This window comes from Catharus ustulatus, chromosome 1 (assembly GCF_009819885.2).
Source record: "Catharus ustulatus isolate bCatUst1 chromosome 1, bCatUst1.pri.v2, whole genome shotgun sequence".
Classification (NCBI taxonomy): Eukaryota; Metazoa; Chordata; class Aves; order Passeriformes; family Turdidae; genus Catharus; species Catharus ustulatus.
Genome location: NC_046221.1, coordinates 139,254,258 through 139,269,857, shown reverse-complemented (window position 1 = coordinate 139,269,857; position 15,600 = coordinate 139,254,258). Strand labels below are relative to the sequence as shown.

Genomic DNA, 15,600 nt, shown 5'->3' with positions numbered 1-15,600 from the left:
TTCAGGCAAGCTCTGTCATCGAGAGGATAAGATTTTTTGCACCAGAAGCCCAGTGGGAACTTGATAGAAAACTGGCAACAATTACAGATAAAGTACATAGTGAAATCCTCAGGGAGAGAAAAGGAAATGTAATAAGATAGATGGGTATAATTTTTACACATTTATGTCCAAACCACAAATGTGAATTGTCTTTAATTATTCCAATATACTAACCATTTTTATTCATTCATTGTGTTAAATCTTTCCAAAATACTTCAAATTAGACTATGAATTCTCTTTTACTAGGATTTTTTTAGGTATTTACTTACTAACACAAGGACTCAGTTAAATTAGATGAGAACTTTAAAAATATAATTGTTCCAGCTTAAAAATTCAGACTAATATCCCTTGTGCAAGCAGTCAAAATGAAATTTAAAAATGTGTCAATTACATGTTTTCTTAATTGCAAAAAAGGGGAAGTTGGGGGACGTGTGTAGGTGTATAAGTATAAAACCAAACACACCTCTAATCTCTCACCTCCTTTGTATAAGGTTCTAACAGATAAAAATCAGATAGTATACAATAATAAAATAGTTTATGTTCCTGCTGGTACAACTTCCATTTTTTCGTACTTGAAGATATTATTTCTTCCGTTATTTTCTCCTTTTGGCTTGGGAATGGGGTGAATGGAGTGATCTTACCTACCAAAATACTGACAGAGGAAAAAAATTCTAAACATTCTAGAAGTTTGACAAACATATAACTTAAAAAAGAAACACCAACTTTTATAAGGTTGAATGTTTTCTCTTCAGCCTTTATGCAGCTACGACAAATTAGAGAAACCTTTCCACTCTTGCTTTGCTCCACTAAGTGCATAAATTCAACACATATGACCATGATATTAATACTTTTGTTTACTCCCTTATTTCACTGTTGCATTATTGACTATTTAAGCTGATCTCAGAGAAAACTCTATTAATTGTATTTTTTTATTTTTGTTCCTCTTGATTTATTTGTAATAAAGCTGTCCATACACTGGCTGTGCACGCACTCCCAATTATTCAACATGGCAAACCAAATAGAGCGCAATCAGCTCACCTCATCTATTCGACAGCTGCTCATAATTAACCACTAACACCAGCATTCATTTCCAAATCTCCCTCTTCTCTCAAAGGCCAGGTGAAACAAACAAGGTCTGCAGCTTGCTCCCAGGGTTAATAAAGCCAGGGTTATTTCAGAGAAAGAGTAAGAAGACCTTCCCAAGCCCTGGGGTAATGGAATAATCTCCTCTCTTGTACTTATTTTATATGCTGCAATTTAAAGACTGAGGAGCACTTCACTGATTTTTAAAACTATGCATAGAGATACATGGGGCAGTCTTTCATACAACCAAAGTATCCAAAATTAAAATCACAGTATACTGACTTGTATTTAAGGACTAAACAAAATCATATTTACATTCTTTGTCCCTAAATACTTCCTTTGTCGAAAGTGGATCAGTTTTCCATGTGATAATGACACTTCATTCATCAAACAGTAAAACACTCCTGACAGGTAATCATAACTATATGCACTTGTTTTATACTTTTATACATTGTACATGCTACACATCACATGCTTTAAATACTGCCCTTTTTGAAAGTATGTTTAGAGCTTTTTCCTTTGATGGTTGTACTCCGTGAAGTATGGCACTGCTAGAACCATATTCCTTTTCCTCTTCCTCTCAACAGCACAAGTGAAACAGTGAAAAAGAAGATATTAGTGTCAAATGCTCTGTCCCTCAGATTGTAACTATATCCCCAAACTTTGCAGAGCCACATACAGACAAACAAAAGAAAGTTGCACAACCATCCTGATCACCCTGGATCATAGGACTCAAGTGATACAAGACAGTAGACAGTTGCTGATGCAACAAGGACCAGAGGAGGAACAGTCCCCTCCCTGTTCTCAGGGCAAATATACCATGATTTATTAAAGAATCTCATGCCATTTGCACAACCTCCTCCTTAGCATTTTATATCCAAACAGCTGCATTGATTTTTGATCATGTCATTTTCCATTCAATTTAATGAATTAATTAGTCCAAATTCCTCCTACAGAACATTATATGCAACATTATTATGAAAAATTTCACAAACAGCACAACTTCAGTACTGCACAATCACCTCCAGTAGTACAGCTTTAAAAAACCCTTTTACTCCCAGGGGATGAGTTTTTTCTGTGAAATTATCCAGTATAGCTTTTTTAACTCCCAGAAGTGACTGCAACTGACAGCAAATGCATTTTTATGCTCTCAAAGCACTTCATGTTTTCCCTACACGTAATTTTCACAGTCATCATGAAAATGATAACCATATCTCCTGTATTAAATTGCCCCAGTTTCTTCAGCAAATTTTTGAAAGCAAAGGCTTTTGCTTTGCTGATCCTTTGTATAGAACCTGAGACAACTGAAACGCTAATTACCCCTGGTTTAATTTATGTATTAAAAAAAAATGAAATCATTTGCAGTATGCCATTCTTCCTGTTTACTGAGACCAAAGCTTGAGCAAATCAGCCAGTTTTTTTCTTCTCATTTTTCACTTCCTGCAGGTGCCACCTTACAGATCTAGAGGAGCAGAGCTAGAACCTGAACATGCATGGCTCAGTGACTGCCACTGTGTACATGGAATCACTACAACTTTCCTGAGACACTGACAGGGTAAGTGAAGTGTCCAGTACATTCTCAACTCTAAAATCTTAACCTTTTTGATGTATGTCCATTCATCTACAAAACAGGTACCATAGACAATTGTCTATTACAAAAAAACGTTTTGTATCTCAAAATCCCCGCAGGTGAGTCTGGCCAGCACTTCATTTGTCAGTGCCTTAATTCTCATAAGCACCTCTTATTACAACCCACCCCAACCATCTAACTCAACCACCTGTAATACTGATGAGCAAAAATGTATGTGATCCTTATGACCTGTAACAACAGCAGTAAGTGTACAGTATAGGTATCCACACAGCCTTTAAAATATAATTAATCAATTAAGACCAAAAAAAAAAAAAATCAGAAAATTAAACCAAAAAATTTGCAAAAAAGGCAAGAAATGTGACAGTTAATCATAGTAATAAATATGGTTATGAACATTTAAAAGGTATTTAAGTGAGTCAACAGGTGCAACAGATTTTAGCTTCTGTTTAAAAATGGATCTGAGTAATTCAGGTATTACTGAATCATGAACTGTTTTTTGGCAATGCTTTAGGAGCAGGAGTGGGAGCTGAAGATAATTGTTATAAAAACACTGCTGTAAACATTTTCAACATGGTGGTCTCCAAGAAACATAGCAATACAATTAATGAAAAAAATAACCTAACAAGTGCTGGAGTGCACAGTGCTTGCAAATATTTACTCTGCATAAGAATCAAATGTTGCTTACATATGTACATAAAAATTGCAACGCCAGGAATAAATTCACTGTTACTTTTCAGACTAACAACATTCAATAATCATTACCCAGGAAAAAAAATAGAGAAAAAAAGCACACTTGAAGTGTTCAAGTTACTTCTGTGTTTCATAATATTGGGTTCAGGTAATTCTTTTGCTATCCTAAACCTAGATTTTTTTTTTTATTGTTTTTTTCCCACAATTCATTCTATGCCTAGCAAGACAATTGAATAAGCTTTGAAAAACATGAAAGCATGTTTTTTAAGAAGCACCACACTGACAGCAAAATCTAGTTCCAGGTATATTTCACAAAATACATGAGTTATTTTAAACTAGACACATTTCAAAATTGTCAAATATGTCAAAATATGCCCACAAAGTCAACAACACTCTCAAATGTACCCAAACAACCCTCAAAAATTATTAACTTCTCATTTAAGGCCACCATAACAAAAAAATTTGATGAGGTCAAATGTGTGCCCTGCAGTATTTTTTAAAGTATTTTTTATTGTTAACGAATTTTATGATAAATAGATTCTTAACAATAAATTACACTCCAAATTTATATGAGCCATTTAGAATTCAGTATGTCAACTTTTGTGTAAGAAGGCCAACCCAGCACCAGAGACACTAGAACTAATATTTTCAACATGGATCCTGCCTCTCCTCCCTCCTCCACCAAAAATTTACGAAAGTTTCATATTTTTATTTTAAAAGGCAATTAAGTTAATGAAGCAGTCCTTATTGAAGAAGACATACATCCAAATACAGCTTTTAGTTCTTCTGTCTCACAGTGAGCTAAAGTTATAATGTGTGCAATGTGTGTAGAAGATACTTTGACATTTGGCACATTTTATATCAACCCCTCTTTTGAAAATTACATTGAATAGGAAAAATGTAATGTGATAGGAACTTAACAAGAGTTTTGTACTTACCAGAATTATGGCAGTAGTCCATATACTGTGGAATTTGGATTGTAAAGGCTACCAAATCTGGAGCTAAGAGAGATTCTGGCTTTCTACTCTCATTGAGCCATTTACTGCTGTGTAAGTCTCTGGTGTCAGAAGGGCCTTGAATTAAAGGAATCAGCTTTTCCTTTCCACCATCACCTAAGATAAAAATTAGATTCCATACTGTTTTTAGTGTAAGAAGATAAATTTTCAAGACAAACATTCACAAGTCCAAAGAGAACATCTATTAATACCATTGTGACTACAGAATTAAAAGAGCGACTAGAAAGAGCAGCATCAGATAAACTATCGAACAACCAATTAATGTTTATCCTTGTAAATGCCTTGACACCCAGGAGCATTTCAAATGAAGTAATCCATTCTCTTTAAAACATTAATTTCCTTCCCAATTTTACAAAATAATCTATTTAAACATCACCATGAATTCAGTTTAAAGACAGTCAATTTCTAATGTTCTTGACCTTAGCTGCTTTTATCCACAAAGACATCATAGACATACCTGTAGCATTAATGGAAAATGAGTCATTAAACAATTAAGAGAATACACAAAAGTTATGCTAAGAATAAAGCTAGGTGAAAGTATTCTCTATTTTTTCTTACTTCTTGAATGCTTTTAGATTAATATTTGTTCCAGTAGAAAAATAAATCTATTTTTTTATTCACTGTAAAATTAGACTATACTGATGCAAGACCTGATCATCATGACATACTTAATAACAACAAACCCCCCCCCAAAACAGAATACAAAAACCCCTGTCTGATTCATAGGAACAATGAGTAAATTCTTGTTTCAGTAACTCCCCTTGTAAAAAGCAAGGCCAATTCTCCTATACAGGCAATAAAGTTTTACATGGTCCAGCTGCACATACCTGGGGCTTTGGCACAAATTTTTATTGATCCCACGGTCCCAGAGGCACATTTGACCAATGATGTGCCGCAGTACTTCAATTCAACATTCTGGATTGAGCCCTCAAGAGTTGGCAGGGGATTCTTAGATTTCACACCTAATAAAAGAAAACTGCAAATGTACTAGCCTGTTGAATTTAAATATTTTTATATTCCTTCACCAAGGCATTTAAACTTAATTATATTTTAATTATCTACCTTAGATGTTCTTACAGCATTTTTGTTGTGATTCGCAGGTTTTAAAGAAAAGTGAAAGAAAGCTGTAATATAGGTTTTTAAATACAAACAGTTATGCATGAAATATATACAGATACTGTGAGGAAAACACACAAGAACACTTAGAAATCAAAAAAACAAATATGCATATAGACACAGAGATACACTTTTGGTTTCAATTCACAAGTGCCACATCAACTACTCTCCTTCATGTTTTTATTACGACCATTTAATTTCAGAATCTTAAAATGACTAAGTGTTTTCAGCTTTTATTTAGACAACATTTTACTCAGTAGCTATGTGAAGCATTAAATCCATGCAGCTGAGCAGCACAGAAGGCCAACGGCACATTTGCCATTTTCAGCGGAAACTGGAGTTCAAATCTTGCCTTGGGTCACAAGTGGAAATAAGTTTTGGTGGTCTTTCCTCAGCCCCCATTGAGCACCAGAAAACTACTGCACCACTTGGAAGAAGCCAGTGCTATTGGCAGTCACTTCTGAAGAGCTGCCTAGAACTGTGGCAGAAGCAGCAGGGGACTGTACAAGCCAGGACTGAGATACGTTGGCAGAGCTTGAGGGCAGCCCCCCAAAACAGCCCCAGAGCATAGGTGGAGGAAGCCAGCCCTCCAAATCTGTACAGCACTGCCTATCAGAAAAAAAACACATAAATTCACTTGCAAATTAGAAATAAATAGTTTCAACACCTGTAAGAAGTATGAAAGGAAAAACTAACAGAAGTTGCCTTTTTTATGGGTTTTTTTTCCTCTCATGCAGAAGCAACTTGGAATTTGTCAGTTAAAATTGGCAAGCAGCTTGTTAATTATGCAAACATTAGTATAATTATGGAACCATTTCCTCGCGTATGTAACATAGAATTTGTTCCAAAATCCATAATTATGCAAAGAAAGTATTGTGGACTATCAGGTAAAAAGGCATTTTTATACAAATTTCAAGATTATTAAACACATTAAAGAAAGTAATTATCTACAACTTTAATGTGTATTAACTAGTAAGGAAAAAAATCCTAAAAAATTATAGGGAACAGAAGATTTCAGATTAAACTTGGTAATTATGCTTAGTTCCCTGTGCCTACTCCAGTTCCTAAAGATTGAAGAGTATTTCATAGTACATATAAAATCATTTAGTAAGCAGTCTTCTTGATATATACTCAAGGTTTTTTTATGGTAAGACATTAAAATAATTTTTTAATAAAAAGTACTTTCCAAGACAGAAAGAAAGAAGAAACACATGAAGGGACACACAGCATGTGGTAAGGCAGACTGCCATCTGAAAGTAGGTTCCACACTCTAGGTATACCTTCTTATCAAAATTTAACCTGTCTTCTGTCTTTGAGGTATGTTCAGACTTTTCCTAATTTGCGACTCAGGAAGGCTTCAGGCTCAAAGAATACTCACTGAAACTAATCTGTGTGCTGTCCATTACAACACCCCATCAGTTCTCAGTGAAAGACCAACTACCAGTTTGTCTTGTGAACAGACCCTCATTCCCATTTTTGACCAGGGTAAGCCTCTTTTAGAGCTGAAAATCCCCTTTGATCTAAGGCATGGTATCTGACACAATGCATGAATTTGTCAAAAGAAGCTAGGATATCTGTAGGCATTTCTGCCTCCTCATAGTTCCTATAAATTTGTGCAAAACAGAGACTTTTGCATTCAAATTAAAAAAAAAAAAAAAGAAAAAGAAAAAATAGCTTTCTCCATCTTCTACCAATTCCAAACCAAACACTATTAAACTGTTAGTAGCAGCCAATATTACAATTAAAGGAAATCAAACTGAGCACACAATTTGAACCCCATCTTTTAAGCCCTCTTAAAACCGGCAGTTTCTTGCTGTTTTCATTTTTCTGCAATTCTTTTAAGAATCAAAATAAAAGGTGTGATGTCCAATACATTTCTCTCGCTTCACTATGGAAGAGTAAGTATCTTTAAAATGAAATAATTTCCATAATGGAATTCACTTTCAGATGCATATCTTGGACAACTTCTTTGTATTGAGACTAAAGCTGTCCATGTCACTTACATGCATAACTTACATTTTAGTTGGAAAAAAAGGAACCAAGTTTAGTGCAAACATGCTCACTATTTGTTTTTGTTTACTCCTGGTCCCTCACCAAGTAATTTCTGGTCTTACTTAATTTTCAGTAAGATATGACAGTATTACCCAAGATGTTTATTTTCTACAACCTTCAGGAAAACATAAATCTATCTGTCCTCCTTAACTCACCAGTCATCGTATTCATGACAAAGTATTGCTCAAACGAGCCAATTAACTGCTTTTCACCCAGCCAGCAGTTAAGGACCATGATGGAAGGCCAGGCAAGTTTAATGGCTTGGTCTTAAAGAAACCCACAAACCCTTAATACATGGTCATAGATAATTAACAATCATATTTTTATGCCTATGAAGAAGTAAGTGGTAGCAGTAAAAAGCTGGGGGGTTTTGTGTTATAGTGTTAGGGTAAACACTTCTGCATTGTTTTCAACTATGTGAACAGAAAACAGAAAAGTACTGGGAAAGCATAGGGTACTCATAGCCCTTCCTTTTCTATGTTGCTTTGATGTCAAACAGCAACCTGCTTTCAGCTTCAACACCTGATAACCACAGCACACCACAGTAATCAAGGAGAAGTTGCCAGAAAAACATTCCACTCAGGTTTCACAGCTCTGGACTGACGGATATTCAAAAAACCTATTTATTAATTACTGAAATCCTATACAGAGAACACAGTAAGAAACTTAGAATGTCTAACTAGATTTTCACCACAAAGATAAAAATCACCTGAACTTAAGGTCATTGCCCTCGACAAGTTACAAATCTTTTTCAAGAAACAGGAAATTCAGAGACTTTTAGTGAACCACTTCTAATGAACTGCTTTAAAATAGGAGGCCATTTTCTTCAGTCTCTGAAAATTTTTGGAAATTATGAACCATCTCTCATAAACTTGCCAAATTGGCAAGCTGCTCTACAGAGAAGAAGGAAGCCTTGTTTCCTTCATATGTCACTATTTGTAGTTTCCATCCCTGTAAATTTAGTTCCTCCCAAATAGTCTCCCTTATTTCTTCCATTGTGCTATTATTATAAAATCACATAAATTAATTACTCTCTTAATTATCTATTTCAGCAAACAAATGTTTAAGCAAAGACTAAAGCTTCCTTCCCTTCCCTCAATGTTTATGAACTTTTAAGTAGCTTTAAGGGACTGATGAGCATGAAGATGTTCAAACTCCTAGATTAGAAATGCTCCGTGACTCCGTGTACTAACTGAAATTTTGTATGGAGACAAACAGACCACAACGTTTTAATTGAGACATTGAGCACAAATTTGAACAAACACTAGGAAAACCAAATCTACCATTGCCAACAGCAACCATTATGCAAATTCAACATCCAGCAAATTAAATATGAGAAAGGCTTATTTCCAAGGTGCTAGACAAGAGTAGAATGCTGTGCTCATCCTTCTGGAATCTCAATTGCAAAAGCAAAATTTAGATTTACTTCACTTTGTTGCTCAGTGGAGTCAAATTAGGGCAACACTTTTTTTTAGTACAAATCATTTTTTCTTCAGTTAACTTCTTATTTTCACCAGGAACAGGGGAATCAAAGACTTTATGGAGAAAGAGATGCATAATCCTGTCACCATCAAATGTAACTTATGGCTCCTTCCAGACACATTTTCTAGATGTTTGGGTTTTTTTCCTGGAAACATCTTACCATTGTAGAATGATTTGCAGTAAAAATCCAGTGTTTCATTCCCAATACACAGCCATTTGTACACTTGGTGATCAAGCATAGCCTATTTCACTTGATTCAGACACATAGAATATATCGTATCACCAAAGACTTAAAATCTGTTCTCTCCATATGGTGGAAACCAAAAATAGGCAGAAAGATTTTCTGACTTAAAATCTACTACACCTTGACAATTTACACCTTGTACACATAACTTTAATTACAACTCCAAGCCTGAAGAGCCATTGTGTTCCAGATATATGTACAGAAATATTGTGCTGTCAAGTAAGGTTTTCCCATGCTTTGAAACAGATATTCACATGCTCCGTCCAACTTTCCAGATATAGCTCTGGTCTGTTCCATGTTCATAACCCAACCACACAGCTGGCCCCAAGTTCCAGCATTCAGTGTCATTCCATGTGGAAGCAGGGGGGAAACAAATAGCTAAAGGCAGGTCACAACTACGTCTTGATATATCAGCTCAGGATTTCTTCTAGCAAGCCCAGAAATCTAAGCAGTCATTTAATTTAAAGCCTGTTTAAAAACATTAACTAATTAGTGATTTTACCAACGAAAATCTTTTACCAATCCATTTGTGGTAAGGTAAATTTGCAATGATTACTAGCAAACCAAGAAACAAAATCTAAACTGATAAATAACAAGCACAAAAAAACAGAAAAGAGATATGTTACTGATTCTGAGGACAACAGTCAGGACTGTGTGCCGCCAAATCCCTGAAATACAATAATTCTTTAGAAAGATCATAAAAGAACTGCAAAATATGAAATAGGAAACGAGTAAGGCATGACAAACTTCTAGAAGCAACTCCATATGAATTGTCGCCACATTTATTCTGTGGCTTCAGAGGGAAAAATTTCAATATTTAAAGCATTAAGTACCAATAAACTATGGTTTGGCAACATGATATAGTAAAAAGGCTGTCACATACTTGTCAAAATTATTTCAAACAGTAAAAAGATCAATCCATGAATAAAAGTAAGGAGCTATTAACTAAATGAAATACCATTGAAGCATAAGTCTTACTGGAATCATGACAAAAAATGTCAAATTATTTTCACAGAAACATATATTTAGGTTTTACATGACTAACACAGAAAATCTAGTAAACAAATTGAAGCATAAGAGAAACCTCATTTCTTTCCTGAGAGATACTCATCTGTGTTGAGCCTCTGCTTAGGCAGTGCTCAGTGAGAACTTCTGGAAGTCTGTATTGGACTTGGTTAGAGAGATGGTGCTTCTGAGGAACTCCAAGTTAAAACCAAACTTAATTCCTTCCTTCTTTCAGAAAGAACCACAAAGACCAGCTCTAACTGGCACCAGTCCTACCTCTCATGTTCAAAGCATTCGGAGAGCATAAAGCTTTCACATTCTTATTTGCAATAAAACAGCAGCAACATAGGAACTTCAACATCCCCTTCAATCATTCTGCTTTCTCACACAAATCACCTGAAAACACAGGGGTGTTGTGTTTAAGGCTTCCTCCTCCATTCTCCACAGCCCCCCGCTCCCTTTTTTTAACTGGAAAAACAGAGAAAAAGAGAGGTTTTCCTAAAATGTAAAAGCTGGGTGTAAGCATTTTCTGCGTTTTTTTCCACAGTAAAATCACATCTTTGCAATGAAGCACCTCAAGTATCTTCACTGTGTTCACAATTGTATGTTTTCATGTATGTATCTGTCAACATAGCCTACAAACCGTATTTTGCAACCACAATGTACCTACTCACAGGCTACTATTTTCTTTCTTCTTCAAAACAGTAATTCAGGCAGCTTATTTTAAAGAACTGTCAAGGTAAAATTGTTTGGGTGTGTTTTTTTTTAACTCAACATTATTTAACATCACAGTTTCTATTTTGGTTATCATAGTTATTTATTTTTATGTAACTATGTCAACCATGTTTTAGTCTACCTATCACTATTCTGAGAAATTTTTGTTTCATCCTCACCTGCTCCCAAGACTCAACAGGGCACTAACAAGAGGATTATGGTAGACTTGTCTTGCCTTTAACCTATTGTGAACTGGGCAGATTTTCTACTGACTTAAGCTTCTGTGACAGAGTTCCACATACAAGAGAAGTCTGTCCTAAAAAATAGCTCTGATTTTATTTTCTCTTCAACAAGGGCAGTAAAAGAAAAAGTAAATGCATGAAAGGGTAAAATTTAGTGACAGACTGAAATACTCCCTAAAGAAGGTCAAGTAGCTTTGTTCTTGGGCAACAATGATAAAATGTTTATCAATATAAGTATATATCATTCTCTTCATCAAAATGTAAGCTGTTCATAGCACATGTTAAAATCTCTCTACCTAATCACTTATATCCTTAAACTGCCTGTAAATTAACTAAGGTTTCTCCATTGCCTAAATACTACACAAGATACAGGATCATCGTTTATAAACACAGATTTATATATTGCAAAATATTCCCCAGCTTGCTAAAGAAGAGCAGCATTCCACCTACAGGGAGAGTCACTTAAAAACGACAAAATCCTGTTGCTACATTCCTGTTTCAAGATTTCCCACACTATGACCTTCATACAGGTCCCATTTGCCCTAACTCTTGATTTTTCTAAAATCCTGCTTCAAATGGAGAAGTAAACCTCTCCATTTTGAACCTCTGATTCAAAAACTGAAAGCCAATACTGAAGAAAACACAGAACATTTGGAATATTATGTTTAAGGCATTCTAGGTAAGAAGAAACTTTAAATATCCCTTATTGATGATCTGTTTTAAGTGATTATCCAGTAAAGTAAAATGTGGTTTTAATTTGAATGCTCATAGAAGAATTAAACAGCTACCACTGAAATGCACAGAATCTCTGAATCATTTACACTGGAAAAGACCTTTAACATCACCAAGTCTAACTGCAAACTCAACATTGCCAAGTTCACCAAAAGAAGTAATTGGATGACCAAACATCCTCCTCCAGGTGCTTTTTACAGTGCAGCTGGAGGTGATGTTAGCGAAGATAAGGATGAAAATTTTAACTATGCCTCCCTTCTAGTAACAGAAACATTCCCTTATGGATCTACCCTAACTCCGAAGTGTGCTGTTTCTACCTGTGATGGTACCTAACACTGGAGCACAGCTGGACAACAATTTTCAAGTGTTGCACACTGATTGCTAAGATTCTCATGTGATTAACAGTATTTATTTAAACTACTACTATATATTATTTGCTAAGTTTTTTCAGGATAGGAAACATCATGGGGGAAGATGTGAATCTCACTGGTAGCAATCACTCTGTGAGAGAAATCTGCCACAAAAACTCCACTGGAGTTGGCAGTGGCACAAAGCTGGGCCTGAATGCTGTGAGAGCAGGGGAACAAGGTGGAAACAGCTCTACCCCAGCAGCTCTAGGGAAAAACCAGAGCAGCTCAGACTTGCAAGCGAAGGTAGGGCTATGGAGTGGCAAGCAGCACAATCACAAACCCCTCTGCCATGAGCAACCTTGACCTCATGCCACACCACCAGACTTGTCCTGCTCCCTGCTGGATCTTTTTCATCTAAACAGCCAACAACACTTAGGAAAGGGATACCATTTTCCATCTTTAAATGTAGATGGTATTGTAAATACCTCTAGACCTCTGCTGTGGGAAGTGTAGTTTTGGGCAATTTATTATCATCAATCTCATTATTGCTAACATCCTGGCTATTTAGGCATCACCAATTATAAGCATACCTAATTGAAGCCATTATTTTGGATTTGGCAATACAATACTGCTCAGAACACAGGATTAAAGTAGATTCAGTGCTACTCTTCCTACTGTTGTAAACATAGGTTCAAAAAGAAAAGGACTAATTTTCCTTTCTGATCAATTCAACAGCTGCATTTCTGTATCGTCTGAGACAATTGAGAGAAGCCAAAGTTAATGCATTAAAATAATTCTTGTCTTCCAAAAAATATAGAAAAACCTATAAAAATCCAGATTGTAACTCTAGAAAAGCATATCCTATCAATCCTCATACCTATGTGCTGTCAGTAGACAAATGCTAAAAGTGGCATGGATACAAATGCTCCCAGGATACAGATAAAATAACTTGAAACCTGCACAGTTAAGTATTTGAGGCAAGATCCTGAAAAAGATGAAGGCAGACAGATGGAGTAAAAAGTTCACAATTCACATCCTCAGTAAGACAAGCTTTGGTTGGAAGCCCATGCACTTGTAACTGGTTGCTTCCATCTCAGTCATACAACTCTTCTATTTCAAATACAGTAGGTTTGCTGTATCTGAAGATAATCATAGTTCACGCCAAATGTCAAGATATAAAATTTATGAAAACACTTTCACTCATTAATAAGTGCTAATAGGATCTCAAAAGTCTGAAATGCATTTTCTATCTAGTCTAGTTCATGTTCAATCCAATACTAGTTCAAAGGGCTTATCTTCAAACACATTAAGCAAAAAGTACAATTTACCTCAGACTATGGATTGAAGTCTACATTTTACAACTCTTCTTTTAATAAAAAGCTGAGTAGCAACTAAAGAGAAATTTTCTAGGACAGTAGATTGTAGGATGAAAGAACAAATTCTCAGACAAATCAGAGCTCATCTTAGACCTTATCACCTTCTGTTACACCTGTGTAGCTCCTTTCTCTAAGGCACATCTACTCAAGTAAGCTGTTTGGCAATTATGAAACTAACAAACATTTCCTATGAGCTTGTATTGCCTTTAAAAAGCCTCCTTCACAGGAACAGTCAAACCTCGTAGTGCTATGTAACATAGCTACTATGCTAAAGACAAGAAGGGCCAGGTCTCACCTGGACTGATGCATGATTGAGCTTCCCTGCAGCAGACATGACACCTGGTCACCTGCTTGCTGTCAAACACAATATCCAATGGCTGAAATGTCTCACAGGCTCAGCTGGAGCTTACTGAATATAGGACAGCATAGTTACACACCAGTAAAAAGGTAAACAAGATGAGGATTCTAGAGGATGAACATAGTAATTTTTTAAGCAGTAAAAAAACTGCAAAGGTTCATAAAAATTCAAAAGGTCAGATGTGTTCAGTAGCAGTATTACCAATAATAAAGAACATCTAAAATGTAATAATTAACAGTTAATTTCTCGAGTTGCTAGGCATGGGGGAGAAGCAAAAGAGATTGTTAACATCCCTCAGCTGGGAAGTGAAGAAAGCCCAGAGTTGCATCATTAAATGATGGACTACAGATTGCTGCTACAATCACTGACTGTAAAGGAGTAGGAAATGGCAGGAAAACAGTAATTCACACAGAATGGGTAAGTAAAATATAATAGAAATTAAATCGAAAGATTAAAATACCGTATATCAGTATTATCATGAACAATATTCTCATGATTGTTCTTCTCAGAGAGTATATGTCGCTTTAACTAAAAGGTCTGAGTTTACCCCTTTACATGTGGTTTTCCATGCACATAGATGGCAAAACTTCACTTTCATTAAAGATGAGGATTTTTTCTAAATGGAGTATCATTTTTATTCACAATTTTCTATATCGCACTGCATTTCTTTGAATCACTGTACTCCTTCCAACAATTTAATATAGACTGTTCAGGATATCAACTTAAAAACACAGTGCTCTAATTTTAAAAAACATGTTTTTATTTTCTTTTAAATGGTCTATGCAACTCCTGAGGACTTAAAGAAAACAATACATTTAGTGTCTGGAATGGCAGTTTCTTACACTAGGAGGATATTAACCTTTAATCCTTGAAATCATTAAAGAAATGTTTGTAGAAATATTTTTAGCCTCTTTATCTGGTCAAAGTACTGGAAGTTAAGTCGTGTCTGTACAAACCAATCATTTCACCAGCAGTTTTATATTTCTTTAAAGCCTCATATAAAAAGCACCTGCTTAAAGTGAGTAATGGAGTTTTATATTCATTGCACTTAGGAACAGCGTATGTAACCTATTCCGTTTTCCTCCCTTGTGGAATATATTTCAGCTTATATTGCACAGCACATTACCGATGTGTATAAAGACCCTCTGATCAGCAATTTGGACTGCAGACAGCAACCTGCATGAATACACTTTTTTCCCCTTCCTTAAATACAGTATCCACTTGATTCACCAACACAAATTAAAACCATCCTTTAAAGATGATGATCTCACCTTTACAGTGAACACATGAAGCCCATGCATAGAACACCACAGCAATGTCAGGCTGCAATCTGCAGCATACACCCTGCACAATCAACAAGCAATACACGTGCTGCCAACATTACAAAGAAAGAACCTAATATATAATCTTTCCTGGCCAAAGAATAGAAAATCTCCATTTAGTGTGAGTAATTAACAAACTTGTTGTCTATTAAGATACAAAAAATAGAAGAAAATACAAATGCAAGGAG

The 15,600-nt window shown here is 35.5% G+C and overlaps 1 protein-coding gene across 5 annotated transcripts in view; it reads right to left on the bottom strand.

Annotated features, from left to right (window-relative positions):
* The window catches only part of VPS13B (vacuolar protein sorting 13 homolog B), a 427,554-nt gene that overhangs the window by 289,837 nt on the left and 122,117 nt on the right, over positions 1 to 15,600 (bottom strand). For all 5 annotated transcript variants that reach the window (XM_033079391.2, XM_033079426.2, XM_033079417.2 and 2 more), the window contains exons 18-19: positions 5,247 to 5,381; positions 4,342 to 4,515 (exon numbers count right to left, since the gene is read on the bottom strand). In XM_033079391.2, coding sequence (XP_032935282.1) covers positions 4,342 to 4,515; positions 5,247 to 5,381 — 309 coding nt within the window. The remainder of the gene's footprint in view (positions 1 to 4,341; positions 4,516 to 5,246; positions 5,382 to 15,600) is intronic.